This window comes from Hemitrygon akajei, chromosome 1 (assembly GCF_048418815.1).
Source record: "Hemitrygon akajei chromosome 1, sHemAka1.3, whole genome shotgun sequence".
Lineage (NCBI taxonomy): Eukaryota > Metazoa > Chordata > Chondrichthyes > Myliobatiformes > Dasyatidae > Hemitrygon > Hemitrygon akajei.
The window spans coordinates 100,684,450-100,704,518 of NC_133124.1; the positions used below are offsets into that span (position 1 = coordinate 100,684,450).

The window sequence follows — 20,069 nt, forward strand, 5'->3', positions numbered from 1 at the left end:
GAATCATTCAGATAAATAACAATATTTATATGGCTGTTCCAGTTGAGCTGAGTCTCTAGTCGGTGGTGATCCCTGAAAATTGGCGATGGGACCTCAACAATGAATGTCAATAGTAGTTGGTAAACACTTACTTACTGAGGATAGTAAGTAAGGATGTGTTGACAGAAATGTGTTTTAACTTTTCACATTGACTGGGACACCCATACTGTAAAAGGGCTGGATGGGATAGAGTTTGTCAAATGTGTCCAGGGAAATTTCCGTAATCAGAGAGAATGAGATTTTTGGGAGTGAAACAAGGTAGGTGACAGAAGTGTGCATAGGGGAACACTTTATTTCTGGTGATTATAAATCTGTTATGTAGAAGGATAGAACCAATTCTCAAAATGGAAGAAAGGCCAGTTTTGATGGTATCAGAAAGGATATGGGGGACAAAGGTGGACTGGTAAGGGAGAGGCCTTCAAAAGAAAAATACTGAAAATAATGAGTATGTATGCTGCTGTCAGAATAGAAGGCCAGGCTAACTGGCGTAGGGAACCTTCATTTTCAAGAGTTATTAAAGTCCTGGTTAAGGAGTAGAAAGAGGTGCTTAGAAGATATAGACAGCAAGGAACCAATAAGGTACTTGAGAAGTATAAGGAATTCAAGACAACACTTAAAAAGGAAATCAGAAGAAGGCATGAGCATGTTCTAGCAGACAGGGATGAAGGAGAATCAAAAGGGCTTCTGCAGATATTGGTACTCAAGAAGATTGGAGTGGCCATCTATGCATGGAGCAGAAAGAGTGATCTTAAATGGATTGTTTGCAAGAAAACAATGGCAGACCATAAGATATAGGATCAGAATTAGGCCCATTGAGTCTGCTCCACCATCTTATCATGGCTGATCCATCTCCCTCTCAGCTTCAATCTCCTGCCTTCTCCCCATATTCCTTCATGCCCTGACGTATCAAAAATCTATCAACCTCTGCCTTAAAAATACCCAATGACTTGGCCTCCACCGCCGTCTATGGCATTGAATTACACAGATTCACCACTCTCTGGCTAAAGACAGTCCTCCTCACCTCCTTTCCAAAATGTGTGTCCTTCTATTCTGAGGCTGTGTCTTCTGATCGTAGACTTCCCCACCACAGAAAGCATTCTCTCCACATCCACCTAAGTGAGGCCTTTTAGCATTCGACAGGTTTCAGTGAGATCCCCCCTCATTGTCCTGAATTCCAGTGAGTACAGGCCCAGAGCCATCAACACTCCTCACATGCAATGTTCCCTCTAATTTGTAATGACCAGAGTGTGAAAATCTTGTGCTGTGCAATTTTTAGAGTTATTGATTTTAACAGCTAGCAAACACTGTCAATAGGAACTTTGATCTCCTCTGGGTTTGATCATTTTCACTCTCGTTCATCTGCACTCTTACAAAGGATACATAGCTGGCCTGTAGCGGATAATGAAGGATTTTCTCACTGGAGCTTCAGCACACTATCCATATGTGATTTGTTTGCTAAATGATGCTTTCGAAAGTCAAGTTACCAAATATCACTCCACTTCTTCCCACTTGCAAATTCTCTAGTGACTCTTACATTGTGAACATACATGTAGTTTCTGTTATGTACATAAATATTTCTTGTAGCTGCATGCTCCTGACCTCATGAGCTTTCGGTGTAGCTGTTTCTACTGTTTCATTAAGCCATTCTGCATTAAATGGACTAGCAGTTCTTTTGCACTTCACACCCTGTGCTTCTTTGGAATTCAACTGTGAATCAATAATGTCTTCAATAAAAACAGTATAAATAAGCCAGTTCTAAAATCTGCAGGCAAATCATCGCGAACTTCACGTCGTCAACACCATCCACATCAGAAACTGGAAAAGGAAATGTGATTGTCAACAACCATGAAAGATATTTAACATGCCAGATAGGTAGAGGGTGACAACCTTTTGTGTGCTAGAAGAAAAAGATGTGTGCACGTGCACACCTTTAAGGAAACATTGCTCATATGATAATCCTTTCAATCCCAAGATAATTTTTGGTAACCTACTTTGAACCCTCTCCAACATCAGCACTTCCTTTCTAAGATAATGGACACAAACCTGCTCACAATACTCCAAGTGAGGGCTCACCAGGGCTTTATAAAGCCTCAACATTACTTTCTTGCTTTTATATTCTAGTCCTCACGGAATGAATGCTAACATTGCATTTGCCTTTCTCACAATGACTCAACCTGCAAATTAACCTTTAGAGAATCCTGCATAAGGACTCTCAAGTCCTTTTGCACCTCAGGTTGTATAATATTCTCTAGAAAATAGTCTGCACATTATTTCTTCTACCAAAGTGCATGACGATACGCTTCCTTACACTATATTCCATCTGCAAATTTCTGCCCATTCTCCTTGTATGTCTAAGTCCTTCTGCAGCCCCTCTATTCCTCAACACTTCCTGCCCCTCCACCTATCTTCATACTGTTGTGTTCTTTACATGTACCATGGGTTACTCATAAACAAACATATACTGGAAGAACATAATTAGAACTTTTATTTAACAGCAAACAGCAATCATGCTTAACATACAAGCTTCTCGATCATTCTGTCATTTCTGCGCATTCTCCGAATTCTGTCCAATTATGTTCTTACACGTGACATGTGATATCACCACACATATCATTCACAAACTTGGCCACAAAGTCATGAATTCCATCATCCAGATCATTGACATGTACTGTAAAAAGAAGTCATCCCAACACAGACCCCTGTGCAACACCACTAATCACTGGCAGCAACCCGAAAAGGCTCCCTTTGTTCCCACTCTTTGCCTTCTGCCAGTCAGCCACTGCTCTATCCATGGTAGTATCTTTCCTGTAATACAATGGGCTTGTAGCTAGTTAAGCCACCTCATGTGTGACACCTTGTCAAAGGCCTCCTGAAAATCCAAGTAAACTCCATCAACTGATTCTCCTTTGTCTATCCTGCTTGTTATTACTTCAAAGAATTCCAGTGGCAAGATCTTCCCATGATGACTTCGGCCTACTTTATTATGTGACTCCAAGTACCCCAAAACCACACCCTGAACAATCAATTTCTAGATCTTCCTAGCCACTGAGGTCAGGCTACCTGGCCTATAATTTCCTTTTTTCTGTCTCTCTCCCTTCTTGAAGAGTGGAGGGACATTTGCAATTTTCCAGTCTCTAGAACCATTACTAATGTCTCCATAATCTTTTCAGCTACCTCTTTCAGAACCCTGGGGTGTACTCCAACTTGTTCAGGTGACTTATCTACCTTCAGCCCTTTCAGTTTCCCAACCAGCTTCCTCTTTGTATTGGCAACTTCACTCACTTCTGCCCCCTGACAATCTCTAACTTCTGGCATACTGTTAATGTCTTCCACAGTGAAGACTGATGCAAAATACTTACTCAGTTCATCCACCATTTCATTGTCCCCCATTACTACCTCTCCAGCATAATTTTCCTGTAGTCCGATATCTATTTCCACCTTGCTTTTACACCTTATATTTCTGAAGAAACATCTGGTGTTATTTTTAATATTATTGACTAGCTCAGCTTCCGATTTTATCTTTTCCTTCTTTATGACTTCTTTTACTTGCCTTCAGTTGGTTTTTAAATGCTTCTCAATCCTCTAACTTCCAACAAATGTTTGCTCTATTATTTGCCCTCTCTTTGGCTTTTATGTTGGCTTTGACTTCTCTTGTCAGCCACGGCTGCATCATCCTGCCTTTACGATACTTCTTTGGGATGTACCTATCCTGTGCCCTCTGAATCACTCCCAGAAACTATAGCCAATGCTGTTCTGTCATTATCCCTGCCAGTATTCCCTTCCAATCAATGTTGGCCAGCTCCTCTCTCATGCATCTCTAATTCTCTTTAGTCCACTGTCATACTGATGCATCTGCCATCTTAGTTTCTGCTTCTCAAACTGCAGGGTGAACTCTATCATATTATAAACACTGGCTTCTGAATGTTTCTTTACCTTAAACTCTCTAATTTATTCCAGTTCACTGCACAACACCCCATCTAGAATAGCTGATCCCTTAGTGGGCTCAACCATGACCTGCTCTAAAAATCCATCTCGTAGCTATTCAACAAATTCCCTTTCTTAGGATCCAGTACCAAGCTGATTATCCCTGTCAACCTAGATTTTGAACCTCTCCATGATTATTGTAACATTGCCCTTTTGAAATACATTTTCTATCTCCCATCTCAAGTAGCAGAGCGAACCCACGGTAATCAAAAGGTAGACAGCCAGCGCTCACCCCCTCTTTGATGGTTCAGTGCTAATGAAGGCTGGGAGTCATATATTGAGAAGTTTGAATGGTATTGTAAAGCAAACAAAGTGGAGGAGCAGAAGAAAGCCCCTATACTTCTTAGCTTAATTAGTGCAAGAACGTACAGTCTCTTAAGCAGCCTAGTAACCCCTGAAAAGCCAGCAGGCAAGACGTTGAACAAAATTGTTACAATTTTACCAAATCCTTTCAGCCCTAAACAGCTGGTAATAGCTGAGAGTTTTAGATTTTACCAAAGGAACCCATCAAAAGATGCAAACACGAGGAAATCTGCAGATGCTGGAAATTCAAACAACAACACACACAAAATGCTGGTGGAACACAGCAGGCCAGGCAGCATCTATAGGGAGAAGCGCTGTCCATGTTTCGGGCTAAGACACTTTGTCAGGACTAACTGAATGGGAAGATAGTAAGAGATTTGAAAATAGTGGGGGAAGGGGAAATGCAAAATGATAGGAGAAGACCGGAGGGGGTGGGATGAAGCTAAGAGCTGGAAAGGTGATTGGCGAAAGTGATACAGAGCTGGAGAAGGGAAAGGATCATGGGACGGGAGGCCTCAGGAGAAAGAAGTGGGGGGGGGGAGCACCAGAGGGAGATGGAGAACAGGGTGATGGGCAGAGAGAGAAAAAAAAAACAAACAACTAAATATGGCAGGGATGGGGTAAGAAGGGGAGGAGGGGCATTAACGGAAGTTAGAGAAGTCAGTGTTCATGCCATCAGGTTGGAGGCTACCCAGCCAGTATATAAGGTGTTGTTCCTCCAACCTGAATTTGGATTCCTTTTGACAATAGAGGAGGCCATGAATAGACATATCAGAATGGGAATGGGACGTGGAACTAAAATGTGTGGCCACTGGGAGATCCTGCTTTTTCTGGCGGACCGAGCGTAGGTGTTCCGCGAAACGGTCTCCCAGTCTGTGTCGGGACTCACCAATATATAAAAGGCCACACCGGGAGCACAGGACGCAGTATATCACACCAGTCGACTCACAGGTGAAGTGTCACCTCACCTGGAAGGACTGTCTGGGGCCCTGAATGGTGGTGAGAGAGGAAGTGTAAGGGCAGGTGTAGCACTTGTTCCGTTTACAAAGATAAGTGCCAGGAGGGAGATCGGTGGGAAGGGATGGGGGGGACAAGTGGACAAGGGAGTCGCGTAGGGAGCGATCCCTGCAAAAAGCAGTAAGGGGAGGAGGGAAAAATGTGTTTGGTAGTGGGATCCCGTTGGAGGTGGCGGAAGTTACGGAGAATTATATGTTGGACCTGGAGGCTGGTGGGGTGGCGGGTGGATGGGGTGTGGGCAGATGTACGGGAGATGAGAGAGATGTGTTTGAGAGCAGAGTTGATGGTGGACGAAGGGAAGCCCCTTTGTTTAAAAAAGGAAGACATCTCCTTCATCCTGGAAAGAAAAGCCTCCTCCTGAGAGCAGATGCAGTGGAGACGGAGGAATTGTGAGAAGGGGATAGCGTTTTTGCAAGAGACAGGGTGGGAAGAGGAATAGTCCAGGTAGCTGTGAGAGTCTGTAGGCTTATAGTAGATACTGGTAGATAGGCCATCTCCAGAGATGGAGATAGAAAGGTCAAGAAAGGGGAGGGAGGTGTCGGAAATGGACCAGGTAAATTTGAGGCCAGGGTGAAAGTTGGAGCCAAAGTTAATGAAGTCGACGAGCTCAGCACGCGTGCAAGAGGCAGCGCCAATGCAGTCGTCGATGTAGCAAAGGAAAAGAGGGGGACGGATACCCATATAGGCTTGGAACATGGACTGTTCTACAAAGCCAACAAAAAGGCAGGCATAACTGGGACCCATGTGGGACCCTATGGCTACACCTTTGGTTTGGAGGAAGTGGGAGGAGCCAAAAGAGAAATTATTGAGAGTAAGAACTAATTCCGCTAGACGGAGGAGAGTGGTGGTAAAGGGGATTTGGTTAGGTCTGGAATCCAAAAAAATCCAAAGAGCTTCGAGACCATCTCGGTGGGGGATGGAGGTATATCGGGACTGGACGTCCATGGTGAAAATAAGACGGAGGGGGCCAGGGAACTTAAAATCATTGAAAAAATTCAAAGCATGAGAAGTGTCATGAACATAGGTGGGAAGAGATTGAACAAGGGGGGATAAGACAGTGTCAAGGTATGCAGAAATGAGTTCAGTGGGGCAGGAGCAAGCTGAGACAATAGGTCTACCTGGACAGGCAGGTTTGTGGATCTTTGGTAGGAGATAGAAATGGGAAGTGCGGGGTGTGGGAACTATGAAGTTTGTTGCAGTGGATGGGAGATCCCCAGAGCTAATAAGGTTGGTGATGGTATAGGAGACAATGGCCTGGTGCTCCTTAGTGGGATCATGATCAAGGGCTAAACAAGAGGAGGTATCAGAGAGTTGTCACTGTGCTTTGGCCAGGTAGAAGTCAGTACGCCAGACAACAACAGCTCCCCCCTTATCAGCACCTGGCACTTGAAGTAACCATTCCTGTTCCTGAGCCATCCAGGTCTCTGTAATGGCCACCACATCATATTTCCAAGTACTGATCCATGCTCTAAGCTCATCGGGTTTGTTCACAACACTCCTTGCGTTAAAATAGACACATCTCAAACCTTCAGTCTGAGCGCGTCCCTTCTCTATCACCTGCCTATCCTCCCTCTCCTACTGTCTACAAGCTTTCTCTATTTAGGAGCCAACCTCCTCTTCCCCAGTCTCTTCAGTTCAGTTCCCACCCCCCAACTATTCTAGTTTAAGCTCTCACCAGTAGACTTAACAAACCTCCCCACCAGGATATTGGTCCCCAGGGATTCAAGTGCAACCTGTCCTTTTTATACAGGTCACACCTGCCCCAAAAGAGGTCCCAATGATCCAGAAATCTGAATCCCTGACCCCTGCTCCAATCCCTCAGCCACGCATTTATCCTCCACTTCATTCTATTCCAATACTCACTGTCGCATGGCACAGGCAGTAATCCCGAGATTACTACATTTGTGGTCCTGATTCTCAACTTCCTTCCTAACTCCCTGTAGTATTTTTTCAGGACCTCTTTCCTTTTCCTACCTATGTCATTGGTACCAATATGTACAACGGCCTCTGGCTGTTCTTCCTCCCTCTGCAGGATATCTTGGACACGATCAGAAATATCCCGGACCCTGGCACCTGGGAGGCAAACTACTATCCGAGTTTCTTTCCTGCGTCCACAGAATCGCCTGTCTGAACCCCTGACTATAGAGTCCCCTATCACTACTGCCTTCCTCTTCTTTTCCCTACCCTTCTGAGCCACAGGGCCCGACTCTGTGCCAGAGGCACGGCCACTGTCGCTTCCCCCAGGTAGGCTGTCCCCCCACCTGCCCCCAACAGTATTCAAACAGTAGTACTTATTGTCATGGGGTACAGCCACAGGGGCACTCTCTAGTACCTGACTCTTCTACTTCCCCCTCCTGACTGTGACCCACTTGTCTGTCTCCTGTGGCCCCGGTGTGACTACCTGCCTGTAACTCTTCTCTATCACCTCTCATGTTGAGCCAAAGCCCTATCACTCTGCCTCCCTCTCACTCCACTGATGCTGCCCACTGGATATGGCGATCTTCTTTTTAAACCTTTCCCATTCTACTGGCTGACATCACGCACCTGTGCAGTCTTTTACCCCGAGTAGTCAAACTACCCTCACTCCGGAAGGAAGGAAGCTGTTCTGAAGCAGTTGTTCTGCACTGTTTATAATTTACCTTGCAAAATGTTGATAGCACTTACTTGGTTAAGGATTCACAGCTTTTGTAAATATTAAATTTACAGCTCTTTACTGATTCTAATTTTGGATCCAAAGTATGCTTTAAAAATAGTGTAGAGTATGAGTGTGGTGAGGGGTGGGTTTTATTACCCCACCAGTATGAGTGTGGTGAGGGGTGGGATTTATTACCCCACCAGTATGAGTGTGGTGAGGGGTGGCATTTATTACCCCACCAGTATGAGTGTGGTGAGGGGTGGGATTTATTACCCCACCAGTATGAGTGCGGTGAGGGGTGGGTTTTATTACCCCACCAGTATGAGTGCGGTGAGGGGTGGGATTTATTACCCCACCAGTATGAGTGCGGTGAGGGGTGGGATTTATTACCCCACCAGTATGAGTGCGGTGAGGGGTGGGATTTATTACCCCACCAGTATGAGTGCGGTGAGGGGTGGGATTTATTACCCCACCAGTATGAGTGCGGTGAGGGGTGGGATTTATTACCCCACCAGTATGAGTGCGGTGATGGGTGGGTTTTATTACCCCACCAGTATGAGTGTGGTGAGGGGTGGGATTTATTACCCCACCAGTATGAGTGTGGTGAGGGGTGGGATTTATTACCCCACCAGTATGAGTGCGGTGAGGGGTGGGATTTATTACCCCACCAGTATGAGTGTGGTGAGGGGTGGGATTTATTACCCCACCAGTATGAGTGCGGTGAGGGGTGGGATTTATTACCCCACCAGTATGAGTGTGGTGAGGGGTGGGATTTATTACCCCACCAGTATGAGTGCGGTGAGGGGTGGGATTTATTACCCCACCAGTATGAGTGTGGTGAGGGGTGGGATTTATTACCCCACCAGTATGAGTGCGGTGAGGGGTGAGTTTTATTACCCCACCAGTATGAGTGTGGTGAGGGGTGGGATTTATTACCCCACCAGTATGAGTGCGGTGAGGGGTGGGATTTATTACCCCACCAGTATGAGTGTGGTGAGGGGTGGGATTTATTACCCCACCAGTATGAGTGTGGTGAGGGGTGGGATTTATTACCCCACCAGTATGAGTGCGGTGAGGGGTGGGATTTATTACCCCACCAGTATGAGTGCGGTGATGGGTGGGATTTATTACCCCACCAGTATGAGTGCGGTGAGGGGTGGGATTTATTACCCCACCAGTATGAGTGCGGTGAGGGGTGGGATTTATTACCCCACCAGTATGAGTGCGGTGAGGGGTGGGATTTATTACCCCACCAGTATGAGTGCGGTGATGGGTGGGATTTATTACCCCACCAGTATGAGTGCGGTGAGGGGTGGGATTTATTACCCCACCAGTATGAGTGTGGTGAGGGGTGGGATTTATTACCCCACCAGTATGAGTGTGGTGAGGGGTGGGATTTATTACCCCACCAGTATGAGTGCGGTGAGGGGTGGGATTTATTACCCCACCAGTATGAGTGTGGTGAGGGGTGGGATTTATTACCCCACCAGTATGAGTGTGGTGAGGGGTGGGATTTATTACCCCACCAGTATGAGTGTGGTGAGGGGTGGGATTAATTACCCCACCAGTATGAGTGCAGTGAGGGGTGGGATTAATTACCCCACCAGTATGAGTGCAGTGAGGGGTGGGATTTATTACCACTTGGTGGCATTGGTGATAAAATGGTTATGGTTTGCCTTTGTTTTTTTTTCTTTTAGGAGGATGTTCTACTCTTCCATTTTGAAGAAATTTCCCAATTACAGAGATATCAAATAAATTTGAGGAGAAAGCCAACTTCATTTCTAGACTCCAAACCATCAGTGTATAAAAACATCATCTGACTCAATATAATCGCAGCTCCACATGCAGCTCCACATGTCTACATTGTATTGTTGATCAATCTGCCTGCCTACTGAAAAACACTAAAAGGTGACTCGATGTCACAGAGACTTTCAAAAGTACTGGCTTGATTTGAAAGAAAACACTGGCCGATTCATCACAATCTTTCTGAAAACTTCAATTATTCTATCACGTAGAGTCTGTTTCATCAAAGTACTCCAGAACAGAGCTGGGGTTGATGTGTCCGCCCTGTGAGTCATACTGTTTGTTCAGTGCACATTTGCCATAATTCACTGATTCCCTGACGAAGATCCATTCCTTGTTCCTGATTTTGCACAGCTATCAAGCACATTTCAGCATGTTGGGCACGGTGAAGCCTGGGTATTTCTTCTATCTCTTGTCTTTTGCATTGCTGCTGATTACTGCATTTATCGCTATCACGAACAAGACGTACCTTTTACAACACCAGTTCATGATACCGAAACACTGCAGCTGCAAACGCTGTGTCTCTGAATTAGGTGTGTCAGAATGGTTTGACAAGCGCTACGTTTCCAACATGATTCCCTTCTTGACAAAAAGTAACAAAACTATTCCCATGGTGGCTTATAATTGGTGGAAGGTAGGTACACTACACAAATGATATTGCAAAAATTTCTGGACTAAAAATAAATTTAAGAAATGATTGATGATTGAGTTTGGGGGCTGTTTTTTAATGCATGTTCAGTGGGGCTGATGTTCTTGGTGTCATTTTTTTTTGCAAGTGAGTGTGTTGCTGTTTTTCTTTGTATGGTTTCATGACAGTCCGGATAAGAAAAATCTACCAGATGTACTTTAATAAGAAATGTGCCTTGAACATTGGTGCTTTAGTAGGGCATAACTTAAAGAAGTTCTTGAAGAATAAAGAAATTATGCGATTAATGATAATCAATTAAAAGATACTTATGTGCATTTTAAAAAACACCAGAAAGGCTTATGTGAAAGATAGTTTCACTATGAATTTTAGGAGATATATCCACAAGAAGGGAGAGTAATTTGAAAAACTATATGTTTAAAGTATTGACAAAGAAGGAATTGATGGAAAAATTGAACATGCTGACTTTGGAATGTAGAAGATTGAGAGGAGATTTGATATAGGTATACAAAATTATGATCTGGTAAATGCAAGCAGGCTTTTTCCAATGAGGTTGGGTGGACTACAACTAGAGGTCATGAGTTAAGGGTGAAAAGTTTAAGGGGAAAATGAGGGGAAACATCTTCACTCAGAGGCTTGTGACAGTGTGGAACGAGTTGCCTGTGCAAGTGGTGCATGTGAGCTAGATTAAGCAAAGTTTAGATAGGTACATGATTAATAGGGATATGGAGGGCTGTGGTCCCGTTGCTGGTTGATGGAAGTAGGCAGCTTAAATGGTTCAGCATGGACTAGATGGGCTGAAGGGTCAGTTTCTGTGCTGTACTTCTCTATGATTATAGGTAAAACTAATGATGGTTGTAAAAGATTATAATAGATTCAGATAAGCTGGAAAGAAAGCATGTTGTTAGGTGGGAAGGAAGAATTGCATTTGTGTTGCATTTTTAACAATGGTGTATCCTTAAATGTATGTTCTTAAATTTTTACAGCTAAGAAGTCCTTTTTTAAATTTAGCCACTTTCTGGTGTAGGAAACAGGATACTTAATGTGGGAAAAGCAAGGGAAAATGGCAAGTGATATTTTGTTACTGTTTTGAATGAGGTTTAAGTATTGGGCAAGAATACCAAAGATAACTGTTTTCTATTTGTTTATATGTACATAATGGGTAAAGTATACAAACCCTGATGGGACCAGTGATATTACTTTGAGGAAGATGAGCATGGATGTAATCTTAATTTGTTAAAGTTATGGATACTGAAACCATTTAAGATATTCAGATTACTTGCAGGGGATCAAGAACCAGGAAGGTGAAAAGAGAATCATGTAATCAACCAAGTACTAAATCCTGATGTTGGGCCCTGATGGTGTACCTGGATGGGCACAGGAAACCTGTGCCAACCAAATAGTGGGAGTGTTCAGGGACATCTTCAATCTCTCACTGCTGCAGTCAGAGATTCCCACCTGCTTCAAATGAGGACAAATCATACCAGTGCCCAAGAAAAACAGAATGAACTGAATCAATGACTATCACCAAATTGCACTCACATCTATTGTGATGAAGCGCTTTGAGAGGTTGGTCATGGCCAGGATCAGCTCCTGCCTGAGCAAGGATCTGGAGCCGCTGCAATTTGCCTGATGCCACAATAGGTTGATAGCAGATGCAATCTCACTGGCTCTCCACTTGGCCTTAGATCACTTGGATAATAGCAATACCTATGTCAGGCTTCTATTTACTGATTACAGCTTAGTGCTCGACACAATCATCCCCTCAATTCTAATCAACAAGCTCCAAAACCTGGGCCTCTGTAGCTCCCTCTGCAAATAGATCTTTGACTTCCTCACTGGGAGACCCTGGTCAGTGTGCAGGTAGGAGATATTTCTTCCTCACTGAGAATCAATACTGGAACACATCAAAGATATGTGTTTAGCCTATTTATCTACTTTCTATGCACACATAACTGCGTGGCTAGACCAGCTGAAATGCCATCTATAAATATTCCAACTATTGTTGGCAGAATGTAAGATGGTGACAAAGAGGCGTACAGAAGTTGGATATATCAGCCTTCTGCACTCCCCTCGATGTTTCAACATCATTAAGACCAAGGAATTGAGGAAGGAGAAGCGGAGGGAACACACACTAGTCCTCTTTGAGGGATCAGCAGTGGAAAGGATGAGCAGTTCCAAGTTCCTTGGTATCAAGGATGTGATGGTGAAACTTTATAAAGCACTGGTGAGGCCTCATGGAGTTTTATGAGCAGCTTTGGGCCCTTTATCTTAGAAAGGATGTGCTGAAACTAGAGGGGGTTCTAAGGAGGTCATGAAAATACAGGAAGAAGACAGGAGATTGGGGTTGAGTGCAAAATTGGAGCAGACTTGATGGGCCAAATGGTCTAATTCTGCCCCTATATCTTATGGTCAACAACCTGAAGATCTATCCTGTGCCCAATATATTGATGCAATTACAAAGACACAACAGTGGCTCTATTTCTTTAGGAGTTTAAGGAGACTGGATATGCCACCAAAGATTCTCACAAATTTCCACTGATGTACTGGGGAGAGTATTCTAACTCATTGCATCTCCATCTGGTATAGAGGGGGCACTGCACAGGATTAGAAAATGCTACAGAAATTATAAACGCAGTGAGCTCCATCATGTGCACCAACCTCCACAGCATCAAGGGCACCTTCAGAAGGCAATGCTTCAAGAAAGTGGCATCCATTATTAAGGAACCCCATCACCTAGGACATGCCCTCGTCTCAATGCTACCATCAAGGAGAAGGTACAGGAGCCTGAAGACACATACTCAGTGTTTCAGGAACAGCCTCATTCCCTCTGTCATCAGATTTCTAAATGGACAATGAACACGTGAACATTACCTCACTATTTTTTGCTCTCTTTTTGCACTGCTTATTTAATTTTTTAATATACTTATTGTAATTTTTACTACTTATTGCTATGTATAAGGATGTACTTCTGTCACAAAACAACAAATTTCATGACATATGCCAGTGATATTAACCTGGTTCTGATTCCACAATTTGAAATTGGGGCAAAAGTTTGAACTTTAATAGTTTGCTGGGTACATCAGTTGGAGCAGTTACCATCGTACCAGATCTATTTTCCCTGTAAACCTATAACATACGTAATGGTTATGTTAGTTAAATTATTGTAGTAACTCATGTATGGATTATAACCCCAACTAGACACATTAGATTTTGAAAATTTAAGAACTAATTTCGGCAGGTGATTCGTACAAGACTCAGTAAAACGCAGGTAGCAATGAAGTTTGAATTCAATCAGTGCTATGCCTGCAACCATCTCCCTGAGGTTTTACGGGTAAAAATATGGCACGAGTACCAGAGAAATCAAATGTGATTTTCTCTTCCCGACCATCAAAAAGTCTTGTTAATTGGTTGATGAGGAATGGAATTAGAAAATGTGATTGAGACGAAGATAAGCTGATTATAAGGCTAGAGTTTCTTTTATTTATTGTAATACACCAGAAAACAGCTTTAACGTAATCTGAGAAAATAATAAAATGGTTGAGTTCTGTAACATTTTCACCAAATTTCAATTATACAGACACTGCAGCTAAAGACCATACTTATATAGCCTACCTTGTGGTTTTAGAGAAGTCAGGGGGAAAAAATTGCCCTACATTTATGTTGTAAAAGGTTCTATGTTCCTTCAGCATATTTCAATGGAACTGGCTTGGAGCTTTAATGAAATCTTGATATGAGAAGTGATTAAAATTTTGATTGGTGCCAACATTGGAGGCAGTGCTAAAAGTCTGAATGGGAGAATAATGGAAGCCTGAGAGGGAAATGATAGAATAAATAGCCTGGGGGCTGCAATTAATAATTGAACTCTGAAGAGCCGAAGATGTAAGAAAAATACAAGTGAATATGTGAATGTTAATAGTCCAGATCCAAACATTTGCTTGTCATTCATGAAGAGTTATCATGAGCTGCCCTGAAAGAAGCAGAAGGTATTTGTTCTGTCTCACGTCTCTAATTGCAGTTTCTTGAAGAGGGTGCAGCAAAGTATGTACATAGGGAGGATCCTTCCCAAATGTAGGGCAGTTTACAAAGTTAAATTGCTAGCTCTAACAGTTGCAGTGAAGATGGGCATAGCACTGTTGGTTTTTTGAAACTGTATAAGGAGTGAACTGACAGATCACCATCTTCCCATTATATAGGTTACAAATGAAACGAGCAGGGTGATTGTGCACAAAATAATGATGCAGAGAAATGACTATTTCCAACAAGGAGTAGTCTAGCCACTTCAAGTCAAGTCAAGTCAACTTTTATTGTCATTTAGACCATAACTGCTGCTACAGTGCATAGTAAAAATGAGACAACATTTTTCAGGACCATGGTTTACATGACACAGTACAAAAAACTAGACCGAACTACGTAATAAAAAAACACAACACGGAGAAAGCTACACTAGACTACAGACCTACACTGGACTGCATAAAGTGCACAAAAACAGTGCAGGCATTACAATAAATAATAAACAGGACAGCGCTTACCCATCATTCATTGGTTTTACTGTTACTATGAGCAACACTGTCGATCCAGAAACTCAGCAAGACCAACTCTTCCATTTCCTGCTCATTCACATGTCTGTCTAAGAACCTCCACCCTAATAAGTACATTGCAGGCACCAACCATTCTCTGTGTCAAAAACTGGCTCCACACACCTCCCCACTTATCTTTTAAATGCATTTCCTCTGGTATTAGACATTTCAACCCTGTGAAAAAAAAATACTGTCTACTTCATGTATGCCTCTCATAAACTTATAACCCCCCCCATCTGATCTCTATTCAGCATTCACTACTCCAGGGAAAACGACTCGGGTTTATCCAAACTCATGGCCTCTAATCCAGGGAGCATCCTGGTAAACTTCCGTATTCTCTCCAGAGCTTCAACTTTCCTCCAACAATGGAGCAACCAGAACTGGGAGAAGCCTGATATTCACAGAGAGAATCCACAGAGCCAACACCGGATGTATGGAGCATACACTCTATATACAGCCCAACCCTGAAAGTCTGAGTTAGAATTGCTCTTCCTGCCATTATTTCATCCACAGCCCAATCTGGTTTCACGTAGTATTGGCTCATTTCCTTTCTACCAGCTGCTGACTACTTACATTTCACAGCTGTTATACCTTCCATGATATACGTTTGTCTCTCTCTTTCTCTCTCTAATTGTCCTCTTTATCTTATTGAACAACTTATGATCGTAACAACCCTGGTTTCACCCTGTCTCCTTTCCACCCTCTCTGCAAATTGAAACTAACTTGTTTTCTCTCTTTCCAATTCTGGTGAAAAGTCTGTAATCTGAAACATTAACTTTGTAACACTGTCCACTTGTGATAACTGGCCTGAAATTACTTTTTTAAAATTCTGTTTGTATTATTTTTCATGCCAAAAATGAGGAATTGAACATTTATACAATTACTTAATTTCACATTTTTCCTCATAACTACAGAGAGTTGTGGATATAACTTAACAAATCACAATACTGAGCCTCTCTTCCATGGACTCCAGTCCACACACAGACAATAAGACCATAAAACATAGAGGCATAATTGAGCCATTTGACCTATTGAGACTGCTCCACCAATCGATCATGGCTGAGTTATTATCCCTCTCAACCCCGTTCTCCTACCTTTCAGTAAGATGCCTCTTCAGATAAAATGGTGGCTTGGTTGGACGTAGCATCTGTGCTGGGTCCAGTTGTTCTTGTACACATTTTTTACAATAGCAAGTTGCTGCTAGATACTAATAACATCAAGTTCTGCAGGATTTATTGTGTACCATTGTGGTTTTTTGCCTAGGCTTGATGTGCATCGTTGGACAGTGCACAGTCCAAGTGAAGGTCTGTGTGATTGCTTCGGATGTTTTCATTGTGATGGCAAGTCCCCATAAGACACTGCTAGCATAGAACACTGCAAGTTCACTGCTTCATTGGTGAGACGGATGGCAAGGGTGTAGTGTTGCCTCTGTTAGGGTGAGGACTAACCCCAGGCTGTAGGGTCGCATGTTGCAAAGTACCCGAAGGATAAGGCTCAGAGATGGTGTGGGAGAGGCCTCCATGGGCGTGCTAGAGCCCTGGGGGGTTGGACCCTGCTCTGCAGTGTTTCCTTGGTGAAAAACAAGCAGGACCGGGACAACTTACCATGCAATGCTAGTCATTTCACTCAGGGACTGAGTCTATAGTTTGGTCATTGTGACTATGTTTTATGTTTTTCTGAAATGGTAACCATATGTGCTATTTGTGCTGTGCACGGTGCAGTGTGTGTGCTGTTGATAACGTGTTTTGCATCTTGGTCCTGGGGGAGCTCTGGTTCATTTGGCTATATTCATATATGGTTGAATGTTAACTAAACTGAAGCTTCTCCACTCATCAACTTCCGCTTAAATATACCCAGTGACTTGTCTTCTACAGCTGTCTGTGGCAATGAATTCCCATATTCACCACCCTCTGGCTACAGAAGTTCCTCCTCATCTCTGTTCTAAAGGGACGTTCTATTCTGAGGCTGTGGCAACAGGTCCTAGACTCCCAAATTATAGGAAATATCCTTTCCACATCCATCCTATCTAGGCCTTTCAATATTTGATAGAATTTGAATGAGATCCCCCCTCATTCTTCTAAACTCCAGTAAGTACACTCCTCATATGTTAACCCTTATATTCCTGGCATCATTCTCCTCTGACCATTGCCACCATTTCTTTGTCTCACAATAGTACCTCCCCAGCAATCCAGAAGTCTAGGATCCAGTTGCAGAGGGAGGTGTTCAGGCCCAATAGGCTCAGCTTTCCAATCAGTTTCTGAGGGATGATTGTGTTGAATGCTGAACTAAAGTCTATGAACAGCATCTGAACATATGTGTCTTTTTTGTCCAGTTGGATAAGGGCCAGGTGGAGGGTGGTGGCAATGGCGTCATCTGTTGAGTGTTTGGGACGGTATGCAAACTGCAGGGGGTCCAGTGAGGGGGGCAGCAGGGTCTTGATATGCCTCATGACGAGCCTCTCGAAACACTTCATGATGATGCAACAGGACGGTAGTCATTTAGGCAGGACACTGAAGACTTCTTCGGCACGGGGATGATGGTAGAAGAGAGTGAGAGGGACACACTCTCTGACCCAACATTACATCACCTTTTTAAATGTTAGTGAGCAAAGATAGAAACAGGAGAATTTCTATAGTAACAATACCCCCATGATGTTTCTTTGAGTTACAGGTAATTTTCCAAGCTCCTTGTTCTTCCCACCAACACACCCAAAATGAATGTTAATTATTGTGATGCCTGTGGCAATTGGATGTCTCCTGTTCTGCAATTTGCTCTAAATGCTGTGGTTTCTGTGTCATATTCATGCAATGGGGTGTTCATGTATATGGAGACATATATCAGCCAATTGGGTATTTCCTGGTCTGCGATTTATTTAAATACAGCTTCAGGAAATCAAAATTCAAAATTCAATCTGCAATCCATATTCAGATCTGAAGGTTGCTGTTGAAATTGAAATTTGGTCTATACCCTAACTCCAGAATACACCATAACACTTGTCACTACCTGAGATTTTACTAATAACAGTGGGGCCATCTGAAAATTTATAGATGGCATTTATGATGTGTTTGGCCATACAGTCATGAGTGTTGTGAGAGTAGAACAGTAGAGCACACATCATTGAGGTGTGCCTGTGTTGATCGCCAGTGATGATCGCAGAGCATAACAAAAGGCCCAAGTGATCCTCAGTGTGCCTAAATTTTCCCACTCAACCTGTCACGGTCCTGATTGTTTATTCCCTAGTCTCCTCTAATTTCCTTAGATTGTGCCATGGTTCTGACCGTTAATTTTCCAATTGTTTCCAATTTTCTTTGATGACGGCACATCAGGTTTCTATCGGGACCTGAAGTATAAGAACCCCAGCGTTACAAACCCTAGTTGCCAGATCGTTGGTCTTTTTCCTGTGTGATAACTAACGTTTCCCAACCGCTTAGAACCATTTGTTGCAAGTTTAGCTCTAGTTTTAAGGTTTACCTATGAGACTCCGTCTCTCTGAGTCAAGGCTCCGTGTCAAGGATCTGTATCAGGGCTCTGTGTCAAGATCCCTCCTGTTTGCTGTTCGGCGTTTACACCCATGTAAGCATCCTAACTCAATCTCCGCGCCTGTGTCCTGCACCTGGGTTCGCCTCATTCACCACGTTCCATTGCAGCGGAACGAACTGGCCAGCATGAACCCAGCGGACACGAATACCCTGCAACAAGCCCTCGCCAGCCAGGGCTCCGTACTGGGTCTGCACGATCAACTTCTCTGGGATGTCATGGAGAACCTCCGTTCCCTGTCTGCAAACGTAAAGGAGATCAGTGACGAGGTGGACCAAATATCCGCTCATCTTACCCCATCCACTCCTGGAACTCTGTCAAACCAGCCCAGACAGCCTGTAGTGACAACCCCCTACCTGTCAGCAACATGCCTGCCAAGAGAGCTGCACGTAGCTGAACCAGAGCGCTATGCAGAGTACGGGGAAACATAGCTTCCCAGGCCGGAATTCCTCGGGAGCCATTGAGTACCCCTCTGGAAGCAACATAGACACTCCTCAAACATTCATGCTTAGCCTACTGCTCCATCTCTATAAATTCATGACTGTGTTGCAGGCACAGCTCAAATGCCATCTATAAATTTGCCACTGTTTTTGACAGAATCTTAGATGGCAAGAGGAAGTGTAAGATAAGTTGTGTCAAAAGTTCAACTTTGCACTCAACATCAGCGGGACTAGAATTGATTGTAGACTTCAGGAAGGAGAAGTAGGGAGAACTCAAAGCATATATTATTGAGGGGTCATGGTGGAAAAGATGAATAGATTAATATTTCATATTGATGTAATCACAAACAAGGCATGACAGCAGCTATATTTCATTAAGAATTTGAGGAGATTTGGTATGTCACCAAGGACTCGAGCAAATTTCTACAGATGTAGTGTAGAGAGCAGTCTGCTTGGTTGCATCACTGCCTGATATGGAGGCTCTGATGGACAGGACCACAAGAAGCTGCACAGGGTCGTGTACTCAGCCAACTCCATCATGGGCTCTTACCTCCCAGCCATCGAGGACATCTTCAAAAGCCAAGCCTCATGAAGGTAGCATCCTTCATTAAGGACCCCCTTCATCTAGGACATGCGCTCTTCTGATTACTACCCTCAGAGAGGAGGTAAAGGAGCCAGAGGATGTATGTTTAATATTTTAAGAACAGCTTCTTTCCCTCTGCCATCGGGTTTCTGAATGACCCATGAAGCCACAAACATGACCTCACTATCCCTCTTTTGCATTTTTTTTTTAAAAGACTACCATAGGGTAACTTTTTTATGCCTGGCTCTGTACTGCTGCCACTAAACCAAATGTCATGACTTGTGTCAGTGACAATAAACCTGATTCCCATTAATTTATGTACAGTACCTGCAGTCTTCATGAACTCTGACTTACCTCGATTTCTGCTGGGTTTCAGTGTGTTCCTTGCAAATGGATTCTAGAATCCTAAAAGAAATGCTCTCAAAGTCAGCTTGAATGCTCCTCCATTTTCAACTGTCATGGTCAAGGATTCCCAAGGGATGGTGTGGATTTTACACATTTT

General features: G+C 43.5%; 1 protein-coding gene across 3 annotated transcripts in view; it reads left to right on the plus strand.

The window, feature by feature from the left end:
• The window catches only part of LOC140729096 (CMP-N-acetylneuraminate-beta-galactosamide-alpha-2,3-sialyltransferase 1-like), a 63,068-nt gene that overhangs the window by 26,209 nt on the left and 16,790 nt on the right, over nt 1–20,069 (plus strand). For all 3 annotated transcript variants that reach the window (XM_073048483.1, XM_073048493.1, XM_073048473.1), the window contains exon 2: nt 9,676–10,415. In XM_073048483.1, coding sequence (XP_072904584.1) covers nt 10,155–10,415 — 261 coding nt within the window. In that variant the 5' untranslated portion in view covers nt 9,676–10,154. The remainder of the gene's footprint in view (nt 1–9,675; nt 10,416–20,069) is intronic.